Source organism: Cydia strobilella, chromosome 1, assembly GCF_947568885.1.
Source record: "Cydia strobilella chromosome 1, ilCydStro3.1, whole genome shotgun sequence".
Taxonomy (NCBI): Eukaryota; Metazoa; Arthropoda; class Insecta; order Lepidoptera; family Tortricidae; genus Cydia; species Cydia strobilella.
Genome location: NC_086041.1, coordinates 23,278,711 through 23,291,920, shown reverse-complemented (window position 1 = coordinate 23,291,920; position 13,210 = coordinate 23,278,711). Strand labels below are relative to the sequence as shown.

At 38.0% G+C, this 13,210-nt stretch overlaps 1 protein-coding gene across 3 annotated transcripts in view; it reads right to left on the bottom strand.

Moving 5' to 3' along the window:
- The window catches only part of LOC134742028 (protein numb), a 55,500-nt gene that overhangs the window by 6,442 nt on the left and 35,848 nt on the right, over window positions 1-13,210 (bottom strand). For all 3 annotated transcript variants that reach the window (XM_063674960.1, XM_063674967.1, XM_063674953.1), the window contains exons 2-4: window positions 6,332-6,607; window positions 3,230-3,381; window positions 540-751 (exon numbers count right to left, since the gene is read on the bottom strand). In XM_063674960.1, the coding sequence (XP_063531030.1) occupies window positions 540-751; window positions 3,230-3,381; window positions 6,332-6,538 (571 nt within the window). In that variant the 5' untranslated portion in view covers window positions 6,539-6,607. The remainder of the gene's footprint in view (window positions 1-539; window positions 752-3,229; window positions 3,382-6,331; window positions 6,608-13,210) is intronic.

Here is a 13,210-nt window from a genome sequence, read left to right as displayed (position 1 = left end):
TTTTTTGTAATTTTGGGTTAATTTAATTGTTTGTAAAATTGACATGTAAAAGTGCCCCTATGGCCTATTTGCTGAATAAATGTTTGATGTTTGACGTATATTGAGATTATAACAAAATACAAGGCTCCACTCTCAAAAATTTAGTTTTTTCTTAACTTTCAATAAGATAAAAGAAAATGGTTACCAATCGATTCCTTGATTAAAATGTAAATTGTATGACAACTATATACATAAACGCAATATTTCAGGATCAAAATAGCAATTTTCTTCATCTTCTATACATTTATGACAGACTACAGTAATGTGACGTACCATTACAATATCAATTAGTTAGAGGCGTTTCAATCGTCGAGTGCGAGCGTCAGACTAATTCTCATTTATAACCTTTGTGTTGCTTTAATGCCATGAGTCCTATATATACATTTGATCCTTAGGAAAATCAAGATAGATTGACATTATTTCCAAAAAACTGTCAAGTAGCCAATTATCGAAATTAGGTTCAATACATTGATAACCATCACCAACAGTTTTCAACTTACTAGATTTTCTAAAGGAGCCCTGCCTGGTGAAGGCGTGGCTCGCCGCGTCGATGCTCATGGACACGGCGCACTCCTTGTCGCGGCGCTGCTTGCGCTCGAGGCAGGCCGCGAACGCGCAACCCACCGCGTGCGACAGGCGCTCGCCCGAGTCGCGCGACGCGAGAAACCCGTGGCACATCCAGCGGCGCGTCGTGCCGTCGCGGCAGATGTAGCTGGAGACAACAACATTACTTGTCAGACAAGAGTATTTCAAAAGGTTGTATGTCGTTAGGCGAGAACCAAAACGCATTAATTACTACCATAAGTTGGGAGCCATATTGAACCGTACTAGGACCAAAACAAGGATGTTATTTGTTATATTTTTTGCAAAGCGTGTTGCGGATTTTATTTTGTACATTTTTGACAAAGCCCGTGGCGGATTGTTTGTTACTGATGTAGACTGGATTAAGTTTGTTGCGGGTGCCGTTTAGTAGGTATAGTTTGTCAAAGGACTGTCTCATTTCAAACATAGACAGAGAGAATCATACTATCTTTGTACTAGCACCCAAAAGAAAATGACAATTTGGTTTGACCAACTATACCTACCTACTACGGTTTTGACGAAACCTGCGCTGTGGATTTAGATGACGGTTTGTGTTTTAGACTCATGTTTTCGTTTAATAAATACATAGAGTAACTTATACTAGAGCGGTACTGTCATAGTAAATTTTGTAACCACAGTAAATTCACTGCCATCTGTCGACACACTTAAAAACTAAAAATGAAGATTTATAAAAATACGATAAAATGTATTTAAATATGGATAAATGATTTTTTTTATTTGCATTTTTTTTTATGATTTTGACCCATGATCTTTCACTGATATGCGTTAAAATTGTTAAATAACAAACGAAACCGTCAACGCCATCTATACGACAGTAGGCCAAAGCTAGTCGCGCCCTCTGAACGAGAATCAAATTTTCTTGATTTTCGAGGCACGTTTTTTCCTTGGACTGTATCCATCTATTACGGAGTTATATCTATCTTTGATAAATATAATTGTTTTTTTTTGTGATTAATGAGTACTGGTTGTCACGTGACGATGTTATATGAATAAGAAATATATGAGAGGAGAACGTCAGAGAGATATGAAAGAAAATAACATAATGTATCTACCTGTTTGTTTAATAAATAAATAAAAAATATAAACATATTTTTTTATATTATTGTATAATTAAAATTATAAACTTCATCAACCCCAAGAACAAGCCAATGATGACTGTCGCTAAACGATTGCAAAATTAAATATTTTCAAGGCATTTCTAATAGTCACAGAATACTAATAGCGTCTTTGTTTCACACGCCTTTTGAGGGTTCCGTACCCAAAGGGTAAAAACGGGACCCTATTACTAAGACCGCTGTCCGTCTGTCTTTCACCAGGCTGTATCTCATGAACCGTGATAGCTAGACAGTTGAAATTTTCACAGATGATGTATTTCTGTTGCCGCTATAACAACAAATACTAAAAACAGAATAATGTAAATATTTAAATGGGGCTCCCATACAACAAACGTGATTTTTTTTGCTGTTTTTTTCGTAATGGTACGGAACCCTTCGTGCGCGAGTCCGACTCGCACTTGGCCGGTTTTTATTACAAATTAATTATAACAAGATTAAACAAGTAAACATGACTTAATTAATCTAATTGGTAAATATCTATAACCAATTAGCTAAATTAATTAATGTTTCGTATATTAAAACAAAAACAATATTGACCTAGTTTTAACACTTTTAATTGTCAGAAATAATGCTAAAGGATTTTCCTTCACATATAATTACCGCGAATCGAGTATTGACTCAGCTGTTTACATTAAAACCCGGTTACTATTATGCACGGATGTGCTCCTTAATTAGAAGATAATTACTAAACAAACTACGGAACCTTTTAAGAACCGTTAACTTTTGATAGTGTTTGAGTTTTGTTTTGCAGCTCTGAGACATAGGCTGTTTAAAGGCGAGTATTATATATACTAGTATTTAATCAATTACCCATTCACACGTTCATATTATCTTGATAATAATGATTAGCGTTACCCATGCGTAGCCAAACACGATCTGTGGAGCCATTCAAACAAGCCTCTACATAAACTTAAATACTTACTCCTCTTTTACGTAGGTCTACATGGTCTGGGACCTTTTGTTCCAAATTCTCTAAAAACTTTACTCTCTGGTAAAAGCAATTATTGTTTTTTTTTTTTATATTACCTACATTAAATACATAAATATTAGTTATCAGCAAATAGTAATCCCTTTAGTCACTTAATTATGTATAACATTACAAGTATTACAACGACCTTCGGGGCGTTAGTATGGCTTCTGGCTACAATCCAAATGCAAAGGACCGTAGTTAGTTAATATACTATTCAGCACGTTTATATAGGTAGATTTAGAATGCGGCAAATTATTTGAAAAACAAACTAATTTCGTGTTAGAATCAGATATTTCATAGATTAAATGGAATCGACGTTTTAAATCATAAAAGGTTAATGTTCGCTGTCAAAAATATGTTGGGAGCCGTTGGAGCGATGCAAATTCGTCAATCATGTTACTTATTTAAGAATTCGCAGCAAGCTCGGCCGAATTTCACCTTCCCATACAAACTGAGTTTCAGTTTACCGGCGCCCCCTTAAACTTTAAACATTAAGGCATACCTGAATCCCCTCTCATGGTTCCTATCGGGCGCGCAGAAGGAAACCTTCTCGATGGTCTGGTCTACCATCAGCCCCTTGGTCTCCTCGTCAACCACGCGCAGCCCATCGCCGCTCACGTGCAGCACTGCCCGCACGGGCCGCCGTCGCGAATTCTGGAATAAAACATATACAGTCAGCAGCAATACTAGCAGGTACCTACAATGCGGTCGTCTGGAGTTCGAGGACCATATTCGCACGATGAAAATAATTTTTTGCCTTAATGGATCAGTAGCGCCAGGCGCCAGGCGCTACTGGGTGAGTGTGAGGAGCACGTGCGAGGTATGACACAAACTTTAGATGAGGAGGGTAGGAAAGTGGGGCTTAGGATCAGTCTGGAGAAAACGGAGTATCTCCACATGAGAAGACGGAGAAGGGTACGCAGAGATGGGCTAACCGTTAACGGGAACTATTACAAGCGCGTATCAATTAACGTTCAAGTATCTCGGTTGCACAATAACAGACACCAACCAGAGAGAAGACGAAATCGACATCCGTATCCAGAATGCCCTAAGATGTTCAGCAGCCCTTCACAAAATATTAACGTCCAAGCTCATCAGCAGGAGAACCAAGATTAGAGTTTACAAGACCGTGATAAGACCGATCTTGGTATATGGATGCGAAGCGTGGACGTTGACCTTGAAGGAGGAAAACAAGCTCTTGGTGGCAGAGAGGAAGATCTTTAGAAGGATCTTAGGCCCTACAAGACGGGAGGATGGCTCTTGGAGAGTGAGGAAGAACTTGGAGGTGGAAGAACTGGTGGGCGAGCCTAACATCAAGGCTGCTCGGCTTCGCTGGCTCGGCCACGTGGAGAGGATCGTGCGGCCAAGAGAGCTTATCTGGGGCCACTAACTGGGAGACGTCCGGTCGGAAGGCCTAGGTACCGGTGGATCGATGAGGTCCAGAAGGACCTATGTGACATCCCAGCGGCTGAATGGCGTCGGATCGCACAGGATAGGAACGAATGGCGAAACCTAGTATCGGAGGCCAAGATCCACTTCGGGTCGCTGAGCCAGCGAAGTAAGTAAGTAAGTAAGATCAGTCAGTAAAACCGTGAAATCTTAAACAACGAAGCAGTCGAAGCGTTTCGACGACGCTTCTGGATTCATAATAACAAACTGACATTTAAGTGTGCCATTTACAATAGATTTCACGACCTGTTTCGGGGCTATTATGATCAACTATTGTTGCACGCAATTTGATATTGTCCCACTTGATTCATCATCCTTTGACCCGGTGAACCGACGCCAAGTGGTAATTGGCAAGTGACCAACGCGACAATTATTCGTACGCGTTGAAATGGGTCGATTCGTTTTTGTGTGTCAATGTGATCACGGATCACGGGAGTTCCAACAATTGGATTGCATAACATGACTTTGACCTATAAAGTTCAAAGTGTATTTCAAGGACGGAGTCAATTACTGAGAGTGATTTTCTTTTAAATTGTACGTTGCACTGACGATAGAGTATTTAAGAGGCAAGCAACTCAATGTATGCACCCTGTAATAATTAATTACTTTTCTCAAACATGCTATGTAATATTGATATAACGTTCTTTATATTAGGCTGGGAAGTATCACGACTCCGGCGCGGCTAGACGAGGGGCCTGTAATGAAATTTCATACAAAGTTGCAGGCCTAGGCCGGGAAGTGGCTCTTTTTTAATTTCCATTTCACATATATTTGTGACACAGCATCATGGCATTCAGCCAAAAAAAAACTATAACCAATATTTGCTTATGGTTCGGAATGACATTCTGCCAATACCCCTTTAAAAAAAACAATAAACGATAATTAATATATTTTGCAGTTTTATTTGTATCGAATTTACAAAAAATATATAAATAAAACAATATTAACAAATTCCCATAATATTGAATTGCAAATTTACCTACAATACAGATTTAAAATATAGTTGGTCAAACTAGTTTGTCAGTAAATAAGAACAAAAAAAACTATACTCATCCTTTTCTTTTGGGTAAGACAAAGATAGGATGATTATCTCTGTCTATGTTTGAAATGAGACAGTCCTTTGACAAACTATATTCCATTTAAATATTAGCGGTAAAAATGTCTACTCAAACACGCGTAGGTGTTTTTTAAATCGTTTTGGAGGTAAAGTTGAACATTTTTCATTGTGTATCTGTAATTCTATTTTTATTGGATTTATTGTGCGTTGTTTATTGTATTATTTAATATGAGTTCCGACGAAAATATTAAATGAATACCTGTTAATTATACTCCATGTTTAAGGCAACGATGTATGTGAAGCATAATATCAACATAAAAAACTATGTAATCTTAGTTATGTGGCTAAAACTACAGTCAGAAGGATGCAAGGCGAAAAATCAAAAATACATAAATATACCTTTGAACATTTGTGTAATAAATTGATAAACTACATGTGTAAAATATACGACACGTGTGATAAAGATAGGTACAGGTGGTAGTTATATTTTGTGCCTAGTTTACTTTTAGTTTCTTTAGAATTAAAACTTTGATTTCTTTATTTATTTCATTGCATGTTTGAGAAAAGCACTATACATACATCGGCGTGAAAATGGGTTGTCGGCCTCATGACTATCGGCCTCACTACGTTCGGCCGTATATATGCATTCGGCCGGCAACCCCTTACTTCCCGGCCTCTGTAGTAATGTACTATTACAATCAGTTTCAAAGCAGAACAAATAGCGGTGGTGCATGATTGTTGAACAATGGGAATTGGGAAGTCCAAATGTAAAGTTGTTTACTTCGCTAGAAAGTAAAGTTTATTGAAATTCCTTTAATAATTCTACATATAGGAGAACTCAGTTGAAGAGCATGGGTTCCGAGCAAAAATTTTAGAAGATGCTTTGCAAAAAATAGGCACAATGGACGTTGGCTTTGGGAAAATTCCCAGGAAAACTAACTAGGTAGGTCTATTACGGGAATTAAATTAAACTTTGCCTTAAGTCCTAAGTCTTCCCTGAAACAAAACTTTTAAGTGTTGATTAATGAGTTATTATTGACTTAGGAAACTGCTTTCTTTGCATTGTCAATCAGACAATCACAGGTGATTATTACTTACCCGTAAGACCTTAATCGCCTCCTCGCAGACCTGCATCCCCCGTGACTCGAAGACCTCGACGCAGCCCAGGTACTTGACGGGGAAGGTGCAGGTGCCGGCGCGCACGGCAGCCTCGTCGGCGTGCCACTGGTGCGGGCGCGCCGACTCGGGCGGCGAGCCCTTGCGCCGCCGGAAGGATTCCCGGAAGGACCGGCGCAGGCGCTCCATGCCGGCGCGGGGCGGCGAGAGGGCGCCGCCGGCGCGCGCCCGCCGCAATGAACTGCGCACTGACGATTTCTGGAATGCGATATTAAAATATTACTATTTTGAGCTACGCACAGATTAATACGTATGTCAGTATTTTTCATTTCTCATGCTCTGAAAGAGCGTCATTGTTGTTCTAAAAGGTGTGCAGAAAATGATACGTGTCTGCACTAGAGCATTTTACGTTCGAAGTACGATTTTTGAATTTTTTTTACAATACGCAATTGAAATTTGAGTTTAAATAGATTTGTTATACAATTTCCATTCTGATATTTGTCTCTCCATTCCATCAATAACGATACTTTTGACTGAATTGTTAATTGAAAGTGGTAGGTACTCAAGAAATACTATAAAAATGTGTATACTTTTACTTATCATTTATAATTTATTTATTGTATTGTCATGTACATAATAGGTGTCACATAATATAAAGTCAGATCATGACATCCTGTAAGGGCACACAATAGTAATATTATTCTAGGCTAATTACATTTACTTATTAGTAATCAATTTAAATTAAAATAAAATAAATGACCGCAAATCTTAAAACTAAATCTAAGAATATATCGTCAAAAATAATTATATTGGTAAATGATTAATTGAATTGATTTGTCAGTTTATTATTAATAGTTATTATTTTAAATTATTGATGTCGTATAATAATAAGTAGGCTAATGGTAGAAAAAAGTGTCAAATTGCAATGTAAAATCCTAGTTTCATCAGTGTCATATTCATAACATTACTGCATACTTAGCTAAAATAATAATATAATGTATTAATGGAATTTATTATACGCATTACATTACATTGCTGTGAATAGTGTGAATAGAGGCAGACCGACGATTTTTATTTGTTATGTTTCTTCGATATCAATTCATGTTTTTAAAAAAACCCATGCATTTTACTTTCCTCGTATTCGAAATGAAAAGTAGTGTTTAACTCGGGTGAAAGGCATCATTTCTGCCTCGGACTATTGGCGCTCTCACTGCGTTCGAGCGCCAAAATACCTCGGCATGGATGGCTGCCTTTCATCCCTTGGTTAACAATTTACTATTTCATTTCTCATGCTCTGAAAGTGGGTCGTTGTTGTTCTAAAAAGTGTGCAGGAAATGATACGGTTATGATGCACTAGAGCATTTTGCTTTCCCAGTACGGTTTTTTCTTCTTATTTTTTACGATAAGCAATTATAATTTGGTTTTTAATAGATTTGTTGTACAATTTCCATTATGAAAATGAACTCCCCATCCCCATTCAATAAATAAAGATACTTTGTCTAAATTGTTATTTGAAAGAATGTGATTTTGTAAATTCAAAGTCAATCTTCGTTGTAACTGATTTTATTAAATATGGCTATATTCAAAGCATTCAGTCTTAACAATACGCCAGCACTCATCAAGCGTTGTCACCATCCTACCCGCCTTTTGCAACCAACATGGCGCCTAGAACCGGACCGGAAACAAGTCGGATTGGCGTTTTTATACTCGCCCGTAATTAGTTAGTTGGAACCGGACTGTCAGTTTTGGCATTTGTGTTGCTAGACTTAATAATTGTGACCAAAGATTGTAATATTATTCAAAAATCATAACAGTACCCTCAAAAAATACTATTGAAGTTTATACTTAGTCGTGTTTTTTTAAATGCACATGGATTTTACTTTCCTCGTATTAGAAATGAAAAGTAGAGTGTTTAACTCGGGTGAAAGGCTCCATTTCAGTTTCGGACTAATTGGCACTCTCACTGCGTTCGAGCGCCAAACTACATCGACAGATATGGGTTTATGGGTGCATTTCATCCCTAGGTTAACAATCTACTATTGTAGTATCCTAATAACACCAAGATTGTACTGGGTAACATGGGCATGACGCGTACCGCCATATCATATAGAATTGAGATTTATTAAAATCTATATATAATCTAGAACTACTACAAAAAAAGAACCTAAGAAGCAAAAGGGATCTTACGTAAATAGTTCATCAATCAATGAAACTGATACCGCTAGATGAAAGTTTGATCCCCTCTTCTCGCTATCGTAAACTGCAACAAAGCATCTGTATACCTCAGTACTTTGTATAAGTTTTTTAGGGAGACCTTATCTCACCTTCCCTTCTTATGAATTTTACCAAGCTTTTACCCCACGGTGGGACAAGATGGGGCGGTACTTTTTTTACTTTATGATTTATAAATATAATTTTGAGACAGATAAAAAATCCTTATTTCAAAAACACCGAAACTAACACACACACACGATATAACACTACAAGAATAGTTTTATTTCGAACCAAACACTAAACGGCCCTACTCTGCCTGGTAATAAACATTACGCGTTAAATTTCGCGTCGTGTCACATAACCGTAGCAAAATCCGACACTAAAGCACTTGTTAAGTACAACAGTTTATCATTATCACTGTCCGTCTAGACTAGATTGACATCAGAAGTATCAGAACTACATGCATTTATAAATTTGAGTTGTAAATACGCAGTACCTATTTCTAAAAACCGCAGGACATTTCAACAACTGATAAACAATATCATTATAGAGGTAAGAATTGTATACATGTGTCTAAACCAGCAACCTTATTTGGGGAATTTTACCATATTAGTTTCCAAATAACAAGCGTATAGGTATGTTATGTTAAACCTAATTCCTGTTCCGAATTAACACGTGCATCAATATAAAACCTATTATTTCTTCTTTGGTTTCCGCAAATGAGTTGCTGCTTGGTAAACAGTGATTCATACCCTACTCTACTAAAAATATATGGATACCTAATTACCTATTTTATAAATATGTACTGTTTTCACATTAAGGAAAACTATATAAAAAAATACGTCGACAACAAACCTTGAAGGGAAGTTGACACAGCACCGTTACCCTACGACCACATGCAAGTTTAGAAATGAAACATGCGCTTTACCACAAACATTTGTAAACATTCACATAGTATGAGGATTAACCACTCAAAATATAAAATTTGAGTCTTTCGTCATTAAATAATTCATTCTCAAAAATTGTAACTTGTAAGTATTAAAAGTTCTGTAAATTAGAAAAACTGTCAAGTTATATTTTTTTTAAATCTTTTTTTAGATATTTAATAGATAAAAAAGATGCGTCAGTTCATGTAGGTAGGTAGTAGGGTAGTGAAATGCGAATTAATGACTGAATATTCCACGAGCAAAGATACCCAAAGATAAGTGACAAGCGCGTTGCAGTGTAATTAATGTTATCAATTCGTTTTCACTGTGACCTACAATTTTCAGGCCAACCGATAAGGTTTCACGTGGCCTATAGCTTCAGCTAAGTACCTACTAATGATTATCCGAATCATAAATATAAATATAGAACGGAATGTCATTGATTCCGTGGGAGATGGGGCGGGTGTTGGTGTGGGACGCTACATGCGTGGATACACTGGCCCCGTCCCATCTTCATGGCACTTCCGTCTAACCGGGTGCGGCTGCGGATTCGACTGAGCGAAGAAAAAGGGCTAACTACAGCTTATCGGCCAAGAATATAGTTTTACCCCGTTTGGTATGGAAACACTCGGCCCGTGGGGTCCCGGTGCCCTGAAAATTTTCTGAGCCTTATCAAAGAGGCTGGTGGATGTGACTGGGGACAGTGGGGACCGTAATTAATGCTAATGCGTATGGGGGGTAATGCTGTCAGCATCTACGGCACCTTGCCGAGGGGTGAATTTTATTTTAGTTGAGGTTTAGGTGTGTTTTATTATTATTAATTTAGGATACTATAATTTAGTTACGTTGTTTTTAAATTTTGGTACAACATTTGTATTTATTTGTTCTGTAATGTTTCAGTTGAATAAAAATATCAATATTATAGATACAGCTATAATAACCGAAAATAAGTAGATTATTGTCCACATTATACACAACACTATGGATGGACCATGATCTATTTTCGGTTTTACACTATTAATGTGGTGGGAAGCCGTGGTGTTTACCACTTTACCACGGAGGAAAAAGTTATCGAAAATTAAATCCATACCAAAACCAGAAATTAAAATTAAAAATTAAAAGCAAGGATGGGCTTGTGTAGAACGAACGAAAAAAGAGCTATATTTAATACAAAAAATATTAGGTAACCTTTTTTATTACATTAAAGACATGGTAAATTTTGTGGCAATTTCAGTGCAGCGTTATTACGTAAAGGGATCTGTACTGCCGACTTTATGACGTCACAGTTCCTACCCCCACCATTTTTGCGCTTGTCATCTCACATATTTTTGTTCAGGGTATCATACTAAGTAAATGCATTGATACCATATTTACCCATATCCAAGATATGAACGGAAAGTAACCTATTTGCCAACCTACTAACTGTTTCAAAGCCAAATGTTTCTTTGTGATTGTATATCACAATGTGCGGCCTGGTTGAACATCGGCATAAACCGCCCACTCTCTTTATACATTTTTGGGGTTCCATACCCAAAGGGTAAAAACGGGACCCTATTACTAACACTCCGCTGTCCGTCTGTCTGTCACCAGGCTGTATCTCATGAACCGTGATACGTGATAGACAGTTGAAATTTTCACAGATGATGTATTTCTGTTGCCGCTATAACAACAAATACTAAAAAGTACGGAACCCTCGGTGCGCGAGTCCGACTCGCACTTGTCCGGTTTTTTTTGTGTTATATCCCAAATACTAAAATGAAAGGGTAATAGTGTCCGACGAGTACCCCTACACCCCTAGTGTAAATTTCATTCGATAGCATAATGTGACGTACGCGTTTGCGTAAAGTGTCATTTTGTATGGGATTTTGAGTTTTCAAAACGTCCCGCTTGGCGCGCTTCAAAATAACGCGAACGCACGCCACGCTATCGAATGAAATTTACACTGTATTAATAAGAGCTGCTCATAGTAAATCTAACACAGTAGTAGGTAGTGGTTAAAATAATAAAATAATTTACACTTTCCCTTGTCCTGTAATTTTACTAATTTTCGAGAAGAAAATAGACAAATTGGAACCCAAATCTCTGTTTAACCCTTATAATTATTGTAATGGTTGTAAGTAGAGCCATTATCGCGATAAATACGTAGGTACGTACATATTATGTGTGTGTGTATTTTGACAATGGTTCTAATCAGGGACCGGCCCGCTATCCCTTATCGGGGTTTTATAAGGGTATTGCATAAGGCTTAACTCACCATACCCTTTGCCAGACGAAACCCTTTGTTTTGGTTTTAAAAACCCTTATATAAAGCTACCACATTTGAGTAATCGGTAGCCCAAATACCCTTACAAAACCCTTATCATCCGCTCACCAACACCTTGCATATTGCTTATAAGGGTTAGCCTTATAAAGGGCTTCCCTTTTAGCATATAAGCGTGCTAATTTAAGTCGTCTACCTTGTTCATAAAGCACACATTACTTCGAATCCGAGCGATCGTCGGCGGCGACGGCGGCGTTCTTTGACTAGGCACGTATTTTCTTTCCTTTTCATACACTACCGTAGATATATACTAATCCTGTCTCTTTCACGCAAAGGGAAACCTTTATAAAAAGCGCTTAAAGATAAGGGTAACCCTTATTAAGAGCTAGCCTTATTTTTGGTTAGCTTTTCGGTAAGGGTTAGTCAAAGGTAAGGGTATGAATGGGCTTGCAGTTCAAAAGGGAAAGTCTTTCAATGTGTTAGCCGTGTTTAAGTGTCGCCCATTGAAAGGGTTTTATCGCGGAAAGGGTTGTCCGGTCCCTGGTTCTAATGAATGTGAAATACGTATGACACGTCTTGTATCATATTCAGTCGGTGTGACTGGTGTGTTTTATGTTATCTAGCAGAAAGTTATGATACTTACCTAACTTAAGTACGTAGGTAATATAACATATTAACAAATTAATAAACATTATTGGGTCAATCTTATATCTATGTGTATGTATATACAAGCCGACCTATTAAGCCACAGTAAGCTCAATAAATGCTTGTGTTGGGGTAATAGGTAGCGCTGGTAGCCTGGCGGTAGAGCGTGCGACTTTCAATCCGGAGGTCGTGGGTTCAAACCCCGGCTCGTACCAATGAGTTTTTCGGAACTTATGTACGAAATATCATTTGATATTTACCAGTCGCTTTTCGGTGAAGGAAAACATCGTGAGGAAACCGGACTAATCCCAATAGGGCCTAGTTTACCCTCTGGGTTGGAAGGTCAGATGGCAGTCGCTTTCGTAAAAACTAGTGCCAATGGGGATGGCAACTGTCAAAGGTTTGCAGAGATGGCGCCATCATAGCTTGCCCCTTTTTCTATGAGATTTGGCTTAAAGGGCCTGGCATCCAGGGTATTAAAAAAAACAAAAATTTGACACAATTCTAGGGATTGACAGGGCAAGCTATGCAGGCGCCATCTGCTAATTATTTCGACCGGCCAACCCCATTCTCGGGATTAGTTGTCAAGCGGACCCCAGGTTCCCATCAGGGACCGGCCCGCTATCCCTTATCGGGGTTTTATAAGGGTATTGCATAAGGCTTAACTCACCATACCCTTTGCCAGACGAAACCCTTTGTTTTGGTTTTAAAAACCCTTATATAAAGCTACCACATTTGAGTAATAGGTAGCCCAAATACCCTTACAAAACCCTTATCATCCGCTCACCAACACCTTGCATATTGCTTATAAGGGTT